The sequence below is a fragment of the Bombina bombina genome, chromosome 2, assembly GCF_027579735.1.
Source record: "Bombina bombina isolate aBomBom1 chromosome 2, aBomBom1.pri, whole genome shotgun sequence".
Taxonomy (NCBI): domain Eukaryota; kingdom Metazoa; phylum Chordata; class Amphibia; order Anura; family Bombinatoridae; genus Bombina; species Bombina bombina.
The window spans coordinates 689,418,582-689,438,863 of record NC_069500.1 but is presented as its reverse complement, the minus strand read 5'-3'; the positions used below and the strand labels follow the sequence as shown (position 1 = coordinate 689,438,863).

The following is a 20,282-nucleotide window of genomic DNA, read 5'->3' as shown; positions in this document are numbered from 1 at the left end:
TAAACCCTTAAAAAAAACCTAACACTAACCCCCGAAGATCCACTTACAGTTTTTGAAGACTGGACATACATCCTCAACGAAGCCGGGAGAAGTCTTCATCCAAGCGGCAAGAAGTGGTCCTCCAGACGGGCAGAAGTCTTCATCCAGACGGCATCTTCTATCTTCATCCTTTCGACGTGGAGCGGCTCCATCTTCAAGACATCCGGTGCAGAGAATCCTCTTCATACGGTCCCAGCCGTACACTGAAGGTTCCTTTAAATGACGTCATCCAAGATGGCGTCCCTTGAATTAAAGTTGGAAAAATCCTATTGGCTGATGCAATCAGCCAATAGGATTGAGCTTCAATCCTATTGGCTGATCCAATCAGCCAATAGGATTGAGCTTGCATTCTATTGGCTGTTCCAATCAACCATTAGAATGTGAGCTCAATCCTATTGGCTGATTGGATCAGTCAATAGGATTGAAGCTCAATTCTATTTGCCGATTGCATCAGCCAATAGGATTTTTCAACTTTAATTCCGATTGGCTGATAGAATTCTATCAGCCAATTAGAATTCGAGGGACGCCATCTTGGATGAGATCATTTAAAGGAACCTTCAGTGTACGGCTGGGCCCATATGAAGAGGATGCTCCACACCAAATGTCTTGAAGATGGAGCTGCTCTGCGTCGGAAGGATGAAGATAGAAGATGCCGTCTGGAGGACCACTTCTTACTGCTTGGATGAAGACTTCTCCCAGCTTCGTTGAGGATGGATGTCCGGTCGTCAAAAACTGTAAGTGGATCTTCGGGGGGTTAGTGTTAGTTTTTTTTTTTTAAGGGTTTATTGGGTGGGTTTTATTTTTAGCTTAGGATTTGCGCTGAAAAAGAGCTAAATGCCCTTTTAAGGACAATGCCAAACCAAATGCCCTTTTCAGGGCAATGGGGAGCTTAGGTTTTTTAGATAGGTTTTTATTTGGGGGGTTTGGTTGTGTCGGTGGTGGGTTTTACTGTTGGGAGTTGTTTGTATTTTTTTTTTACAGGTAAAAGAGCTGATTTCTTTGGGGCAATGTCCCACAAAAGGCCATTTTAAGGGCTATTGGCAGTTTAGTTTAGGTTAATGGGTATTTTAATTTAGGGGGGCATTTTTATTTTGATAGGGCTATTAGATTAGGTGTAATTAGTTTAAATATTTGATAATTTCTTTTTTATTTTGTGTAATTTAGTTAATTGTATTTAATTAATGTAATTTATTTAATTGTAGTGTGAGGTTACGTGTCAGTGTAAGACAGGTTCGGTTTTATTTTACAGGTAAGTATTTAGTTTTAAATAGGAATTATTTAGTTAATGATAGTAATTTTTATTTATATTTATTTTAATTATATTAAAGTTAGTGGGTGTTTTGGTTAGACTTAGGGTTAGGTTTAGGGGTTATTAACTTTAGTATAGTGGCAGCAATTTTGGGGGCAGCAGATTAGGGGTTAATAACAGTAATGTAGGTTGTGGCAATGTTAGGGGTTAATAATATTTAACTAGTGATTGCGATGCGGGAGTACGGCGGTTTAGGGGTTAATATGTTTATTATAGTGGCGGCGATGTCGGGAGCGGTAGATTAAGGGTTAATGGTTTTATTATCGTGTTTGCAATGTGGGAGGGCCTCGGTTTAGGGGTTAAAGGGACATTAAACACTTTGAGATGGTAATATAAAATGATAAATTGTATATAATAAAACAACTCTGCAATATACTTTAATTATTTATTTTGTCCTCTTTGCCTGTAATTCCATTCTGAAATTGTGAGCTGTTCAGTTCCTGTTAGAAATGGAAGTGCAGAACACTGTTAAATCCAGCACAACCATTGGCTGCACACTCTAGTGACCTATTTATAACTGTCTCTAATTGGCCACAGCAGAGAAGGTAACACAAGTTACAACATGGCAGCCCCCAGTGTTTTATAGACACTAAAACTTTACACTTATTTTGTCACTTTTTAAACAACTAATGAAACTTTAAAAAATACATCTGCATGTTAGTCATGGACTAATCTTTTCTTTGAATGCATCATTCTATCTAGCATGTATTTAGTGTTTAATGTCCCTTTAATAGGTAGTTTATGGGTGTTAGTGTACTTTTTAGCACTTAAGTTATGAGTTTTATGTTACAGCTTGTAACATAAAAGCCATAACTACTGACTTTCAGTTTACAGTACGGATCTTGTAGTTATAGGCTGTACAGCTCACTTTTTGGCCGGACAGACAAACTCGGAATACCGGCGCTATGGAAGTCCCATTGAAAAAGGAACTTTTGAAAGCTGCGGTAGTTACGTTGCGTTACGGCTAAAAAAGTGTGCGGTACAGATATACCTGCAAAACTTGTAATACCAGCGGTAGTGAAAAAGCAGCGTTATGAGGCTTTTTCACTCATAACGCAAAACTCGTAATCTAGCCGTAAGTTAGTAACAGCATTTCAACCCAGGATATTGGTGGATGAGTTTAAATTTCACATGGGGAGGGCTGTGTATCCACAAGGAGCAGCTCACTGTAGACCAAGGATTGATGGACAAGTCCACAAGTCTGTCCCTCTAAATGATAGGTTACTAGGAGTAAAATTCATGCCTCAGATTGGTTAGAAGATACACTTTCAAATGATGAGTACATCTGCACTTCACTCTCATTCCTCATCAAAGAGACAAAAGAAAATGACTGAGGATAATGGTAAGGCAGAGGGATTTAAAGCTCTGGTGTGTTGTAGTGTTTTTTGCTTCCTCCTAGTGGTCAGGATGGGAATACTCCCACATGTGATGACTTGTGAACTTGATCACAATGTGATGAAATAAAGATTTTTTCCCACTGCAACCAATCAATAGCTATTAAAGTTATTTCCATTTAGTATTGCTCCTTAAGGCGAGTTTATGAGCGGCCTGATGAAACAGCGAGAAGAGCTGAGAAACATATTGCAACTGTTTTAATTCACACTGTGTATATGTCAGACCCTTTGTTTGTATTTTACCTTATATTAATGTTTTAATACTGCACTGGAAGCCTGAGCATTCATTGCACTACGCGCCATACTAGGAGACCAAGAGGATAACACCTGTACTTGGATCAGTGAGCTGGGACACCGAGAGTTCCCAGAATGCCCCACTCAGCACAACTGGGTGCTGCCTCACTTGTCGGTATGATTTTTTAAAGTGTTCATATTTACTGGGTCATACCAGTGTTACACGAGAAGGCGCCCTTGTCTTGTGTTTATTCACAGAAGGTCCTGGAAGTTTGCATTTGATTATATGAAAGGAGCAGCCTGTATCAGAGGGACCCTGTCTTTGGAACAATTCAACATTGATTGAACTTGAAAATCAACTATAAAGACTGGTACCATTTAAAGATAAGGAAATTCATTAAATTGACCATTAAAGATCAAATTGGACAGACTGTCTAAATATTTATTATTATTTTTTATAGATTTTATATGTATTTTTCTTTCACATTTGTCTTGTATACATCATTTTTAGTATTATTTTTATAATTAGATAGTATTTGACCATTTTTATAATTTTCCATTTTGGAGACACCTAATTTTTGTATTTTACAATCAGCGTTTCAATAGATAGAAGATAGTTTTACAAACCCTAGAGTTTGAGACAGGTGATAGTCATCAACAGCAGAGGAGTAACGTTACAATCTGCAGTACAATGGGGTTGTGAGAAATAACGTGAAATAACTATTTTTATTTTTTGTTTTTGAATTTTGCCCTTCTTAATTTTTGTAAATGATGATCCAAGTACATACAAATTTACCTGAACTGGAGACAGCACATGATCCCATATATTGAGCTGGCTGATTGATCCCACAAAAGATTCTGCCGGATTAAACCCTTCGCCTCTCTGATCTTGTTCCTGGGCAAGAACTAATGCACCACCACCTAAAATATTCATACAAAATAGACATATTTCAGTTGTATTTGTGCACTAGATACACAAACAATGTTTACACAAGCATGAAGAGTGACTCTTCTACTTGATGTGAAGATGCATTGCATTGAGGTCATTTCATGACAGAGTGGGGTTGATTTTATAAGAAAACACATTTTTGGGAGAAAATGTTCCATTATTGTCTGGGTATTTTTATATGAAAACTCTGCAATAATAACCCAGCCTGTGACATGAGCTAAGATGGGACTTTATTCAAGTAATTTGCATTCTACATTCTAAGGCCTAGATATACGCCTAGATTTAGAGTTGGGCTGTAGCCGTGAAAACCAGCGTTAGAGGCTCCTAACGCTGGTTTTTACCACCCTCTGGTATTTGGAGTCAGTCAGGAAAGGGTCTAACGCTCACTTTCCAGCCGCGACTTTTCCATACCGCAGATCCCCTTACGTCATTTGCGTATCCTATCTTTTCAATGGGATCTTTCTAACGCCGGTATTTAGAGTCGTGGCTGAAGTGAGCGTTAGAAATCTGACGACAAAACTCCAGCCGCAGAAAAAAGTCAGTAGTTAAGAGCTTTCTGGGCTAACGCCGGTTTATAAAGCTCTTAACTACTGTGCTCTAAAGTACACTAACACCCATAAACTACCTATGAACCCCTAAACCGAGGTCCCCCCACATCCCCGCCACTCGATTACATTTTTTTAACCCCTAATCTGCTGACCGCCACCTACGTTATACTTATGTACCCCTAATCTGCTGCCCCTAACACCGCCGACCCCTATATTATATTTATTAACCCCTAACCTGCCCCCCACAACGTCGCCGCCAGCTACCTACAATAATTAACCCCTAATCTGCTGACCGCAAAGCGCCGCCACCTACGTTATCCTTATGTACCCCTAATCTGCTGCCCCTAACACCGCCGACCCCTATATTATATTTATTAACCCCTAATCTGCCTCCCTCAACGTCACCTCCACCTGCCTACACTTATTAACCCCTAATCTGCCGAGCAGACCGCACCGCTACTATAATAAAGTTATTAACCCCTAATCCGCCTCACTCCCGCCTCAATAAACCTATAATAAATAGTATTAACCCCTAATCTGCCCTCCCTAACATCGTCAACACCTAACTTCAATTATTAACCCCTAATCTGCCGACCGAATCTCACCACTACTGTAATAAATGGATTAACCCCTAAAGCTAAGTCTAACCCTAACACTAACACCCCCCTAAATTAAATATAATTTAAATCTAACAAAATAAATTAACTCTTATTAAATAAATTATTCCTATTTAAAGCTAAATACTTACCTGTAAAATAAACCCTAATATAGCTACAATATAAATTATAATTATATTATAGCTATTTTAGGATTTATATTTATTTTACAGGTAACTTTGTAATTATTTTAACCAGGTACAATAGCTATTAAATAGTTAAGAACTATTTAATAGCTAAAATAGTTAAACTAATTACAAAATTACCTGTAAAATAAATCCTAACCTAAGTTACAATTAAACCTAACACTACACTATCAATAAATTAATTAAATAAAATACCTACAATTATCTACAATTAAACCTAACACTACACTATCAATAAATTAATTAAATACAATATCTACAAATAAATACAATGAAATAAACTAACTAAAGTACAAAAAATAAAAAAGAACTAAGTTACAAAAAATAAAAAAAATATTTACAAACATTAGAAAAATATTACAACAATTTTAAACTAATTACACCTACTCTAAGCCCCCTAATAAAATAACAAAGCTCCCCAAAATAAAAAAATGCCCTACCCTATTCTAAATTAAAAAAGTTCAAACCTCTTTTACCTTACCAGCCCTGAACATGCCCCAAAGAATTCAGCTTATTTGCCTGTAAAAAAAACACATACAATACCCCCCCCCCCAACATTACAACCCGCCACCCACATACCCCTAATCTAACCCAAACCCCCCTTAAATAAACCTAACACTAAGCCCCTGAAGATCATCCTACCTTATCTTCACCATGCCAGGTTCACCGATCCGTCGTCCTCGGAAGTCTTGATCCAAGCCTCGGAAGTGTTGATCCAAGCCCAAGCGGGGGGCTGAAGAGTGACGTCCATCCTCGGGCTGAAGTCTGGATCCAAGCGGCGGCTGAAGAAATCCATCATCGGGCTGAAGTCGGAAGTCCATCATCGGGATGAAGTCTTCTATCAAGCAGCATCTTCAATCTTCTTTCTTCCGGAGTGGAGAGGAGCCATCTTCTTCCCAGCCGACGCGGATCCATCCTCTTCTAACGACGCCTACTGATCGGATCAGCCAATCGGATTGAACTTGAATCTGATTGGCTGATTCCATCAGCCAATCAGAATTTTCCTACCTTAATTCCGATTGGCTGATAGAATCCTATCAGCCAATTGGAATTCGACGAACGCCATCTTGGATGACGTCATTTAAAGGAACCGTCATTCGGCTAGTAGGCGTCGTTAGAAGAGGATGGATCCGTGTCGGCTGGGAAGAAGATGGCTCCGCTCCGGAAGAAAGAAGATTGAAGATGCTGCTTGATAGAAGACTTCATCCCGATGATGGACTTCCGACTTCAGCCCGATGATGGATTTCTTCAGCCGCCGCTTGGATCCAGACTTCAGCCCAAGGATGGACGTCACTCTTCAGACCCCCGCTTGGGCTTGGATCAACACTTCCGAGGCTTGGATCAAGACTTCCGAGGACCGATCGGTGAACCTGGCATGGTGAAGATAAGGTAGGAAGATCTTCAGGGGCTTAGTGTTAGGTTTATTTAAGGGGGGTTTGGGTTAGATTAGGGGTATGTGGGTGGTGGGTTGTAATGTTGGGGGGGGGGTATTGTATGTGTTTTTTTTACAGGCAAAAGAGCTGAATTCTTTGGGGCATGCCCCGCAAAGGGCCCTGTTCAGGGCTGGTAAGGTAAAAGAGCTTTGAACTTTTTTAATTTAGAATAGGGTAGGGCATTTTTTTATTTTGGGGGGCTTTGTTATTTTATTAGGGGGCTTAGAGCAGGTGTAATTAGTTTAAAATTGTTGTAATATTTTTCTAATGTTTGTAAATATGTTTTTATTTTTGTAACTTAGTTCTTTTTTATTTTTTGTACTTTAGTTAGTTTATTTCATTGTATTTATTTGTAGATATTGTATTTAATTAATTTATTGATAGTGTAGTGTTAGGTTTAATTGTAGATAATTGTATGTATTTTATTTAATTAATTTATTGAACGTGTAGTGTTAGGTTTAATTGTAACTTAGGTTAGGATTTATTCTACAGGTAATTTTGTAATTATTTTAACTATTTTATTTTTAAAGATTTTTATTTTTATTGTAAACATAAGTCATCACAATGCTTTGAAACATTACAGATATGAGGTAAACACAGCAATCACAAAAAAGATATCTCGCATGGCATTAACATGACATAAATATTGCATAATTAGACCAGGCATTCGTCTCCATTCCCAATAGACCGAAAGATCAAACTATAACTTAGTGGAAGGTGAAATGAGGAGTGAATAGCAGTGTTCACAGATTGGGTGAATCGTGATCAGATGGTTTAGTAAGATTTTGGCGTTTATCTCGCCTTTTGTTCTGCTTTTTTTTTTTTAAAGCGGAATTACGCTAGTAGCTAGTTATCCTGTGGGTATTGCCTGTATAAGCAATGGAGCGGAAGCAAGGGCCAACGGGGGCCACCGCTCCAAAGAAGTGAGATTAAGCTTCAATCATCTTTGTAGTGTCGTGGGCGAAAGTACCCCCTATGGGGGGGGAGAGGGTAGTATGTAAGGGGGGGGCTCATTGAGTGGGAGGGGGGGGGGAGGGGGGGGGGGGGAGGGAGGGGGGAGGAGGGTGAACAGATCATCCCGTACCCGGATCAAAGGCCTGTGGTACTAGGGGGGCAGGAAGTCCTAGGGTTTAGTTCTGAGACTCTGCAGGTAGGCTTCCCAGGGTTCCCAAACAAGACAAAAAATTTCCGACTTGCGCTGGATTCTGTAGACATAGTCTTCCATGGACTTGACATAATTCAGGTATTCCAAGACACTCTGCCACTTTGGGGGGTGCACTTTTTTCCAGTTCCTGGCAATTGTCATTTTAACTGAGGTGAGTATGTAGATAAGAAGGGTTCTCTGGTGAGGAGGCATTTTCTCCAAACCCAGGTGTAGGAGAGCCATTCCAGAGTCTTTTATCTCTGGGAGACCCATCAAACCACAGATCTTACTGGTCTTATCCCAGAGTGACTTTAGGTTAGGACAAGTCCACCAGGTGTGCAGTGGGGTGCCAATGTCACCACAATTCCTCCAACAGGTTGGAGGGTGATTAGGGTAGAGGGTTTGCAATCTGGTCGGGACCAGATGCCACCTAGTGAGCATTTTAAAGTAGAGTTCGTACATCGTGGTGCAATGTAAGACGGCCTTGGTTGTAGCAATAGCCAATGCCCATTTCTTAGGTGAGTATACCTTTTGCAGCTCTGCCTCCCAGGAGAGCATATGTCTCGTCTTAGGAATTACGGGGGGAACCAGTAGGCAACGATAATGTGCCGTGAGAGGTTTATAGGTCTGAAGGCCCGTTTTCCATCGTGCTTCCCAAGCAGTAAGAGGCCGTGGGGCGTCACTCAGGAATCCCCAGGCTTTCAGTAGAGATCTTAGTCTTAGAAGTTCAAATGTCAGTTGCCTCGGGATCTCAAAGTTCGTCACCATCTCTTCTTGTGTTAGAAGCCGATCTGCTACATAAAAATCGCCTACTGTCAAAATTCCGGCCTGCCGCCATAAGTTCAGTCTCATATTGGGAAGGGTCTGAAGTATGGGGAGTACAGGTTGGATAGGAGAAGGATGGGGGGCGATCTGAGTGTGGTGTCGCAGTTTATACCATAGCATTTGGCATCCTCTAACAATTGGATTAGAGATGGTGTGAGCGGTGGCGAGATGCGGGGGAAACCATAGCAAATCAGCCAGATCTATATAGGCGGGTAATGAAGCCTGTTCCAGGTCCCTCCATCTCGTGGGGGGGAGGTCTCGTCCCCAAGCAGAGACATGAGAGATCATAGCCGCCTCATAGTACATCTTCACACTCGGTAATCCCAGCCCTCCCTGATCTAGGGGGGACTGTAAGATTGCGGCCGCTACTCTGGGTTTCTTGTTGTTCCAGACGTATCTGTTAAATAGGGTCTGAAAGTTTTTCAGTAGTTTATCTGGGACTGGGAGGGGAATACATCGCATAATGTATGTTAGCTTGGGAAGTAGCATCATCTTCAGAGCCACGATTCTACCCATCCAAGAGAGTTCGTCATATTTCTTTGCTCTCAGATGCTTGTCTACAGTCTTCAACAAAACGTGGTAGTTCTCATGAAGAACCATCTCCTTATCGTAAGACAAGAAGACACCTAGGTGCCGGATACCTTTGGTGGACCATTTGAAAGAGTATTGCTGTCGCAAAGTTCTCTGTTCTAGATGGTCCAAATGAATCGGGAACGCCTCCGTCTTGGTTACATTTATTTTATAGTTAGAGAGCATACCGAATCTTTCAATAAGTGCCATCAGCGGCGGGAGCGATAAGGTCGGCTCTGTGATGAAAAGTGTAAGATCATCCGCGAATAGCGCCACCTTTTGAACTGAATCATGTAGCAGCAGACCTTGAATTTGGGCGTCCTGTCTGATGGCTTCCGCCAGTGGCTCCATGACCATCGCAAAAAGGAGTGGCGACAGGGGGCATCCCTGCCTCGTCCCATTTCGTATGTGTATTTTAGGGGAGCAAAAGCCCAACCCCTTGACCACAGCCGTGGGGAGGGTGTAGAGGGCCGCTACGGCCCCACAGAACGAGAGCGGGACCCCAAATGTTCTTAGAGTCTCAAACATATATTCCCATCTCACCCTGTCGAAGGCCTTTTCGGCATCTAATGACAGGGTGAGAAGGGGCAAGCCCATGTCATGCGATTCAGCGAAGATGTTCAGCAGTCTACGGGTGTTGTCAGAGCCCTGTCTGCCTTGGACAAATCCAACTTGGTCTAGGTGGATTATAGAGGGGAGGTGTTTCCCTAGTCTCGTCGCGAGAACTTTAGAGTATATCTTAATGTCCACGTTGATGAGGGAAATAGGTCTATAGCTCTCACATTCCTTGGGGTCTTTTCCTTCTTTAGGGATGGCCATGATAGTAGCCTCCAGGAATTCTCCTAACATCTTTCCTCTTTTAGCCACATCATTAAACAGTCGGAGCAGAAGAGGAGAGATAAGAGACACAAAGGTTCTGTAAAAGAGGGTGGAGAAGCCGTCCGGACCAGGAGCCTTATGAGGCTTAAGGGACAGGACGGCAGCTTTCACCTCCTCCAAGGTAAATGGTCTATCAAGGTCTGCAACAGACTCCTCACTTAGCTGTGGTAATTGCAACTTGGTTAGAAATTGCCTCAACTCCCTACCGCTCACCGGTGGGTCATTGGCACCGCTGTCTAGGTCGTAAAGAGCAGCGTAATAGTCCGAGAAGGCCTGGCCAATCTCCTTAGGAGAGCAGACCATGCCCCGAGCTGAATTGATGGCCGGGATCCTACTGGCGACCGCCCTGTTATGAAGTTTACGAGCTAAGAGCCTATCGGCTTTGTTCCCTTTGCTGTAATATACTTGTTTTAATTTGAATAGGTTGGTTTGCACTCTTAAAAGCTCCCGTTTATTGATCTCAGCCCTTATTGCACCCACCTGGGTGGCAAGAGCAGGGTCCGGGGCTTTTTTATTGGCCATCTCCAGGGATCTTAGTTCGGTATATAATTTAGATAAGGGGATCTTATGGACCTCCTTCCACTGGGACTTTTTCTTTATGAAATGGCCTCTCAGGTACGCCTTAAGGGTGGCCCAAACTATTTCAAGACTCGTATCTCCAGTATCATTGTGTGTTAAGAAATCTAGAATGATTTCATGTAGGAGTGGAACCTCTGTTTCTGTGAGACACTGGTCTGGGAGTTTCCAAGACGGCCTACAGTCAAGGGACTGTAAGGCCAAGAGTTGGGCACTGACCATATCATGATCCGACCATGGACAGGGCCTGATCTTTGATGCGGCGAAGTTGTCGAGTGTCCATGAGTCACAGAGCAGATAATCCAGCCGAGAATATGAATTATGGGGCACCGAATGGTGTGTGTAGTCTAGTTCAGTCGGAGCTAGGCATCTCCATACATCAAACAGTCCAAATTGATACATGAGTCGTCGGAAGGCCATTGATAGAGAAATTAGGTTACGGTCTGTTGGGTGGCTTGTGTTCCTTTTCTTGTCTAGCACCGGGTTCCAGACCAGGTTCAGATCGCCCCCCATCAAGAGATGTCCTCTCTTGATTGAGTCTAGCTTGTGTAGGAATTTTCGGAGAAAGGGGATCTGTCCCGTGTTCGGGACGTAAATGGATGCCAGCGTGTAAAGGGCTCCATTCAGGACACAGACCATGATAAGGAACCTACCCTCGGGGTCTCGTTCTATGTGGTCAATCGTACAAGTAACATCCCGGTGGATCAGTATGGCAACTCCTCTCTTTTTTTCCGTATAGGAGGCGATTTCACAGATCGGGTATAAAGGGGAACTCCTGGGCTGCCTAGAGCCCCTTTCCCAGTGAGTCTCCTGCAAAAACATTAAATGTATTCTGTGGGCAGACAGGTAATTAAACAGAAGACTCCTTTTGGTAGGCGAGTTAAGGCCCTGGGCGTTCAGGGTGGCAGCCAAAACGGGAGCCATTGTATGGGCGGGCGCCACCTGCGTAGTCGATGAGGACCTCAATCGCGGGTACGGGGGAAGGGTTTAATGCGGGTGTCGCAAATAAGTGGGAACAAGGGGATGTGGGTAGGAAAAAGGAGGGGGCCAGGGGTTGGGGCACTCCAGGCCACGAACAGGACGTCTTGATGGTCAAACGCTACTAGCGAATATTGATGTGTATATAAACACTATCGCAATGAGTGATCTCGCAACTAAGAGTTGGAGAGCACAACTATAGGTATGGGGGGGGGGGAGAGGCCGGCAAAGATAGCCAAGCCCCAGTCGGTCAGTTTAAAGCGTGCAAGAATAGGGAGAGCGAGAGAGAGGGAGAGAGGGAGCCAGGGTAAAGCTCCCCTCCCCCCTCGCCCACGCCCCCAGTCACTATTGCAATTTTCTCGCTATAAGCGAGGGTCTTGTATTATGTTACTGTAATAAGTGAATGTCACTATCTCTGGTATAAGGCTAAGAAAGAAACTGAGGTGCGGGGAGTCTAATCTCAGTTCTGTAAAAATGAGGTTTGAGGGAGAGAGTAGAACGGGAGACTCGTGCGTTAGACTATATGTAAGTTTCTCCATCTATAGCGTCTCCTCAGGAGGGGTTAAGTGCATACGGGGTACCCGTGTAGGAGAGGGTGTCTCTGGCCCCAAATATTCTACTATTATGTACATAGGAGGTAGAATAAAGAGCTAAGTGCAGAAGAGGAAAAGCAACAATAAACAGCATCAACATCTATGTAAACAGTCAATAGAAGATGGCCATCGTCAGTACGCATGGGCTTAGCTTTGGTGGGGTGTCAATCCTATACTATAGGGCTAGTTGCACATGTGAGTCTGACAATCCCCAATTTGGGAGCTAATCTAATTCCTGGGGGATCAGGTACCTAAGGGGGGGACTGTTATTTTAAGCGGCATGAGCTCTACACAATCGATGGGGCAAATACTGGGGAGGCTTATGAGTATCTATAAATAATGTACTCAACCTTAGAGTTATTGGTCATAGATGGGAATTGGGAAATATGCGACTCCTGACGATAGCCATCAAACCCCTGAGAGATATATATATATATAAATCAGTTGTAACAGCATCAACGTGGGGACCTAATGGTCGCCAGGTTGAGGACTCTAGACAGATAATGGTTTTTGTACTTCTGATATATCTTGAGGTACATACATAACTAACAGTAAAAACAAGAACAGGGTAAACATTAACAACCTAGTTACAAAGAACATCACATAACATCACATAATGATGACCATCAAACCAGAAGGGCCAATTTTGGGATTAAATAGGTCCTGGGACTTAGGCTGCTATGAAACGGATGGTGAATACCATATGGGTGTTCCCCTGATTCAACTCCTGCCATTCCTTTTAAGAAGAAAAACAGCTACTCCAGCAAATATGGTTTAGAGGGGCAAGGGTCTTCAAACAGGTGTATTCTATTTTAATTCTAGGGGGTATGTTACCTAAGGCGGGGGTGCAAGGTTATGCGCTGCACATGCTACGGGTTAGTTATTCTACTAAACAAAAGGCTGGGGCAAGCGCATCTCTATACGATACGCATCAAAGCATTGGGGTAATAATAGGGTGGGGGGTTAGCTCCCTTGCACTGCATTAACTAATCTAGTGAAGGTGGGCAGACTGGGGTGGGAATGTAAAGCTGTTGTTGTTAATGTGCTCTGCTGCCGAGGGATATCCCTTCAATGTGATTAGGGTATGTGCCCCAGTAAGCGATACTCTTCTGAGTAGGATGCTAAAACACAATAAGTCCCAGGGAACACACAACTTGACTGACCTGAACAAAATAGTTAAGTACAATTTACGAATAGTTACAAGTACAAGGGAGTAGGTTAAGAGAGGGGAGGAAAAAGGAGGAAGAGGAGAAGAGTGGTATAGTAGAGAAGGAGAAGGAGAAACGAAAAGGGGGAGGAGGTGAGACGAGGAGGAGAGACAACCAAAGAACAACGTAACAACAATGTAAAGAGAGAGGACATCCATTATGTCTTAGCAGTCTCACCAATCTTCGTGTACCCTCGGTACACACGAGTCAGTCTCTGTAGAAGTAGAGAGTCTCTCAATTGTAAGACCCCAATTGGGGAGACAGTCATATGCACATCAGAGCAGTGACCAGGATGGAGTATCTCACGAGGGAGCGTCTCTAGTCTTAGATATTGTAGTATTTCTCTGGTCACTACTGGGTCTCTGTGGAAGGGAGCCCCACTCAGGGGCTGATGCTCTCAGGCCTCTACCAGGTACAACTGCTTGGGGTGGTATTGGAGGATCTTGTGGCAGTAGGCCCCAGCTTTGGAGCAATTCCCTTGCCTGTTGAGGTGAGGATGCTGCATATTGCTGTCCATCTTTGTTGATGTAGAGCTTAACAGGGAAACCCCATCTGTATTTAATGCCCTTGTCTCTCAAGATTTTAGTGTAGGGTTGGTAGTGTCTTCTGATCTGGAGAGTGTGTGGAGAGAGATCCTGGAATACCTGAATGTCAGCATATTGCTCTGGGAGTGATTTGTCCCCCGCCAGGGCCCTCAGAAGTTTCTCTCGAAACGTGTAATAATGCAGGCGGGCGACAACATCTCTTGGTTTATCACCCTCAGCTGTCCTCGGCCTCAGGGCTCTATGGGCTCTATCAAGTAGCATCTCTTGCTCGTTCTCCTGACCAAGGACTGCAACAAAAAAGTCGTGGAGGAATTTTCCAAGTTCCTGCGGGGGGACAGTTTCTGGGATACCTTTCACCCTGATATTGTTGTGGCGAATCCTGTCCTCAAGATCCGCAAGTTTAAGCTCGAGGTCAGTGATCTGCTCTGCCAAACTCTGTGAGTAATCTAAGAGGTTGCCGTGGTCTACCCTGAGATCTTCCTGTTTGCGTTCCAACGCATCGGTTCTTTCACCTATAAGGGCAATGTCCCTTTTTAGATCAGCATGTCCCTTATCAAACTTCTTGGAAAGAGAATCATGGTGCGAGGCCAGGAGCGACCTAATAGAGTCCATTAAGTTGTTATCAGTATCTGCATCTTGGTGCTGTAAACGGCTCGTGGCCTGGGATAAAGTTGTTCTGATGCGAGCATCATTAAGACTGCTCGTGTCTGAGGCATCCTCTTCTGAGCCTGATTGTTGTCTGGATGTATGTTGGCTAAAGTGGTCCGCCACTGTTCTCTTTGGGGTTTTGTGAGAGTTTTGTTTTCTTTTAAAGGATTGCGGCATCTTGTACTTTTGCAATTGTAGTGACATGAGATATGGAAGGCAAATAGTGGAGAAAGAGAAATACTGTTTTGCACTATAAAGAAATCTGCTGTAGGGCCGACTGGGGCCAGGACATCAGTGGAGGAGGTTAGCACATTTTGTTTTTACACAGGTCCTGGTGTCACATATATATTGAGGCTAGGCCGGTTGAGAGCTGGGCCCTGAGGCCCAAGAGTTGAAGTGGATTTCACTGGAACGTGTATTCTGGTCTGGTCTCTCCCCTGGGGGCTTGTCCCCTCAGGACGATGTGGGTGAAGGTATAGGGGTATGACCCGCAGGCAAACTGGGCCGGCGGGAAAGGGAGGGGAGAGACCTGTAGAGTCACAGTTACAGCTTGTTAAATGTTGGTCTGTGCCAGTAAGGAGGTTGTGTAGAGATCCTGGGAGAATGACACAATCAGTTTTCCCTAAGTAGTATCAGCAGCTCCCTGTACTGAAAGTTTGTGTGTATGGGCAAGCTGCGTGGATTCAGATGAAAAAGACACAGGACATTAAGGCTGATAACCTAGCTGATTTATTTGTGCTCCCTCCCTGGGAGAGCTAATGCAGGCCTTATGGTGAACTGAATGTCTATGTAGGTATAGCCTGGGTCTCAGCTTTATGTAGACAGGGGGATAGCGTCTGTGCTTCAAAGGGCCTTTTTGTTCACGTCTATATCTTCCTTCCAAACACTCTATAGGTTACCAGTGGAAGTGAGCATCAGGTAGTCATTGGTTAGGTAATAGTCCCAAAGAGACCCCTTCTGTGTGGTAGTCCCCGTACTAAAACGGAGCTGTGTTTGTAGGTAGTCTAAGGCCCAAGATGGCGGGTGTTCGCGCCTTTTTCTAAACAACTGCGCAACAGATAGGCCCAGCCACCGCTCTGTCTAACCCAGCAGGCTCTCCCTCTCGATCAGAGAGCACAGACGCTCACCCCCTGAAGCCCACTTCATAGGCAGCACTAACCTTCGAGGGTCCCTGGTTACAATCGGGCAAGGCTCCCAGCCGCACGATCTTCTTCCCCAGATGTCTGAGCTGTTGGGTATGTGCTCCGGAGCGGGTCCCCGACCCTCCGGAGCAGTGCAGATGAAGGTAAGCTGGTGGCTGATCTCCGCGAAAAGGAGCAGAGTCTTTTGAGTACGGCCAGGCGGGACACCCGGTCCCACTGTCTCTATGCAGCGGCTGTCTGGTCTTCTGGGTAAGTGCTCCGGAGCGGGTCCCCGGCCCTCCGGAGCAATGCGGTGAGAGACAGGCGGCTGGTAGTAACAGAGGGTAACAATATCCAGTTCTCCGGAGCGGAGCCCCGACCCTCCGGAGACAGAGGACCTCAGCAACACATCCTAATAAAAGTTCATAGTGGCCGCAAGTTTCCAGATCTCCCCCAGAGCAGTGTAGAGATATGTTGCCACGAGCTCGATAGCCACAATCCAGCTTCTTGATTTTAAGGAAAGTCAGCCAGTCTGTAGGGTAAGGTAGTGGGCTGCATATACATACACTTTGGCCCAAATTTATAGCAAATTATTCAATTAATAATGCACTTAAACACTTTTCAGCTCAGGAGCTCAGTGCAAACACGTCCAGGCTGTGCTGCGGCTAGCTCCGCCCCCCATTTTAACTATTTTAGCTATTAAATAGTTCTTAACTATTTAATAGCTATTGTACCTGGTTAAAATAAATACAAAGTTACCTGTAAAATAAATATAAATCCTAAAATAGCTATAATATAATTATAATTTATATTGTAGCTATATTAGGGTTTATTTTACAGGTAAGTATTTAGCTTTAAATAGGAATAATTTATTTAATAAGAGTTAATTTATTTTGTTAGATTTAAATTATATTTAATTTAGGGGGGTGTTAGTGTTAGGGTTAGACTTAGCTTTAGGGGTTAATCCATTTATTACAGTAGCGGCGAGATTCGGTCGGCAGATAAGGGGTTAATAATTGAAGTTAGGTGTCGGCGATGTTAGGGAGGGCAGATTAGGGGTTAATACTATTTATTATAGGGTTATTGAGGCGGGAGTGCGGCGGATTAGGGGTTAATAACTTTATTATAGTAGCGGTGCGGTCTGCTCGGCAGATTAGGGGTTAATAAGTGTAGGCAGGTGGAGGCGACGTTGAGGGGGGGCAGATTAGGGGTTAAAAAATATAATATAGGGGTCAGCGGTGTTAGGGGCAGCAGATTAGGGGTACATAGCTATAATGTAGGTGGCAGCGGTGTACGGAGCGGCAGATTAGGGGTTAATAATAATATGCAGGGATCAGCGATAGCGGGGGCGGCAGATTAGGGGTTAATAAGTGTAAGGTTAGGGGTGTTTAGACTCGGGGTTCATGCTAGGGTGTTAGGTGCAGACTTAGGAGGTGTTTCCGCATAGCAAACAATGGTGCTGTGTTAGGAGCTGAACGCTGCTTTTTTGCAGGTGTTAGGTTTTTTTCAGCTCAAACAGCTCCATTGTTTTCTATGGGGGAATCGTGCACGAGCACGTTTTTGAAGCTGGCCGCGTCCGTAAGCACCGCTGGTATCGAGAGTTGAAGTTGCGGTAAATATGCTACACGCTCCTTTTTTGGAGCCTAACGCAGCCATTCTGTGAACTCTAAATACCAGCGGTATTTAAAAGGTGCGGCCAGAAAAAAGCACGTGTAGCTAACGCAACCCTTTGGCCGCAAAACCCTAAATCTAGGCGTAAATGATTTATGCAAAATCAAGTGTTTAATTTATTTATTTGTTTTATAATTAGTTTTTTTAACGTCACCTCAATGTTTTTTAAAAACTTTATGAAAGCAAAAAAATGTGCAACCAATGTGAAAGTAAAAAATGTCTAACTACTTATCAAGTTAAAGGGACAGTCAAGTCAAAATTAAACTTTTATGATTTAGATAGGGCATGCAATTTTCCAATTTACATTTATCATCAAATGTTGCTTTGTTCTCTTGGTATTCTTTTGTGAAAGCTAAACCTAGGTAGGCTCAAACTGACTTCTAAACCGTGGAAAACTGCCTTTTATCTGCATTTTGACAGTTTTTCACAGTTAGACAGTGCTAGTTCATGTTTGCCATATGGATAACATTCGGCTAGATTACGAGTTTTTGTCGGTAAGGCTTCCGGTGCTAACAAGCCTTTTTTTTCTCACGCTTACTTAAAACAACGCTGGTATTACAGGTTTTTTTCAACCCGGCGTTAGCCTCTAAAAAGTGAGCGGAGAGCAAAATTTAGCTCCACATCTCCCTGTAATACCAGCGCTGCTTATGGTAGCGGTGAACTGGCTAAACGTGCTCATGCATGATTTCCCCATAGGAAACAATGGGGTTGAGCTGGCTGAAAAAAAAACTAACACCTGCAAAAAAGCAGCGTTCAGTTTCTAATGCAGCCCCATTGTTTCCTATGGGAAAATACATTTTACATCTACACCTAACACCCTAACATGAACCCCGAGCCTAAACACCCCTAATATTACAGTTATTAACCCCTAATCTGCCGCCCCGACATCACCGACACCTACATTATATTATTAATCATCCGCTCCGGACACTGCCGCCACCTACTTTATACTAATGAACCCCTAATCTGCTGCCCCCAACATCGCTGACACCTACATTATATTTATTAACACCTAATCTGCCCCCCCAACTTCGCCGCAACCTAACTACAATTATTAACCCCTAATCTGCCGCCCCCAACGTCGCCGCCACTATAATAAATATATTAACCCCTAAACCTAAATCTAATCCTAACCCTAACACCCCCCTTAATTTAAATATAATTTAAAATAATCTTAATAAAATTACTACAATTAAATAAATTATTCATATTTAAAACTAAATACTTACCTATAAAATAAACCCTAAGCTAGCTACAATATAACTAATAGTTACATTGTATCTATCTAAGGATTTATTTTTATTTTACAGGCAAGTTTGTATTTATTTTAACTAGATAGAATAGCTACTAAATAGTTATTAACTATTTACTAACTACCTAGCTAAAATAAATACAAATTTACCTGTAAAATAAACCCTAACCTAAATTACAATTACACCTAACACTACACTATAATTAAATTAATTCCCTAAACTAACTACAATTAATTACAATTAAATTAAATAAACTAAAGTACGAAAAACAACAAACACTAAATTACAGAAAATAAAGAACTAATTACATTTTTTAAACTAATTACACCTACTCTAATCCCCTTAATAAAATAAAAAAGCCCCCCAAAATAATAAAATTCCCTACCCTATACTAAATTACAAATAGCCCTTAAAAGGGCCTTTTGCAGGGCATTGCCCCAAAGTAATCAGCTCTTTAACCTGTAAAAAAAATACAATACCCCCCAACATTAAAACCCACCACCCACACACCCAACCATACTCTAAAACCCACCCAATCCCCCCTTAATAAAACCTAACACTAACCCCTTGAAGATCACCCTACCTTGAGACGTCTTCACCCAGCCGGGCACAAGTGGTCCTCCAGAGGGGCCGAAGTCTTCATCCAATCCGGTCAGGAGGACCAGAAGTCTTCATCCAGGCGGCATCTTCTATTTTCATCCATCCGGAGCGGGTCCATCTTCAATCCAGCCGACGCGGAGCATCCTCTTCAAACGAAGTCCAACTAAAGAATGAAGGTTCCTTTAAATGATGTCATCCAAGATGGCGTCCCTTCAATTCCGATTGGCTGATAGGATTCTGTTCCAATCAGCCAATAGAATGCAAGCTCAATTCTATTGGCTGATTGCATCAGCCAATAGGATTTTTCCTACCTTAATTCCGATTGGCTGATAGAATCCTATCAGCCAATCAGAATTGAAGGGACGCCATCTTGGATAAAGTCATTTAAAGGAACCTTCATTCTTCAGTTGGACTTCGTTTGAAGAGAATGCTCCGCGTTGGCTGGATTGAAGATGGACCCGCTCCGCTCCGGATGGATGAAGATAGAAGATGCCGCCTAGATGAAGAATTCTGGCTGTCTGGATGTCCTCTTCTGCCCGGATCGGATGAAGACTTCAGCCCCTCTGGAGGACCACTTGTGCCCGGCTGGGTGAAGATGTCTCAAGGTAGGGTGATCTTCAAGGGGTTAGTGTTAGGTTTTATTAAGGGGGGATTGGGTGGGTTTTAGAGTAGGGTTGGGTGTGTGGGTGGTGGGTTTTAATGTTGGGGGGGTATTGTATTTTTTTTTAACAGGTTAAAGAGCTGATTACTTTGGGGCAATGCCCCACAAAAAGCCCTTTTAAGAGCTATTTGTAATTTAGTATAGGGTAGGGAATTTTATTATTTTTGGGGGCTTTTTTATTTTATTAGGGGGATTAGAGTAGGTGTAATTAGTTTAAAAAAAATTAATTACTTTTTTATTTTCTGTAATTTAGTGTTTGTTGTTTTTCGTACTTTAGTTTATTTAATTTAATTGTAATTAAT

General features: G+C 43.0%; 1 protein-coding gene across 1 annotated transcript in view; it reads right to left on the bottom strand.

Annotated features, from left to right (window-relative positions):
- Nucleotides 1-20,282, bottom strand: part of SVEP1 (sushi, von Willebrand factor type A, EGF and pentraxin domain containing 1) — an 802,056-nt gene that overhangs the window by 317,756 nt on the left and 464,018 nt on the right. Inside the window, exon 28 of the mRNA XM_053702672.1 lies at nucleotides 3,773-3,897. Within this exon, the coding sequence (XP_053558647.1) occupies nucleotides 3,773-3,897 (125 nt within the window). The remainder of the gene's footprint in view (nucleotides 1-3,772; nucleotides 3,898-20,282) is intronic.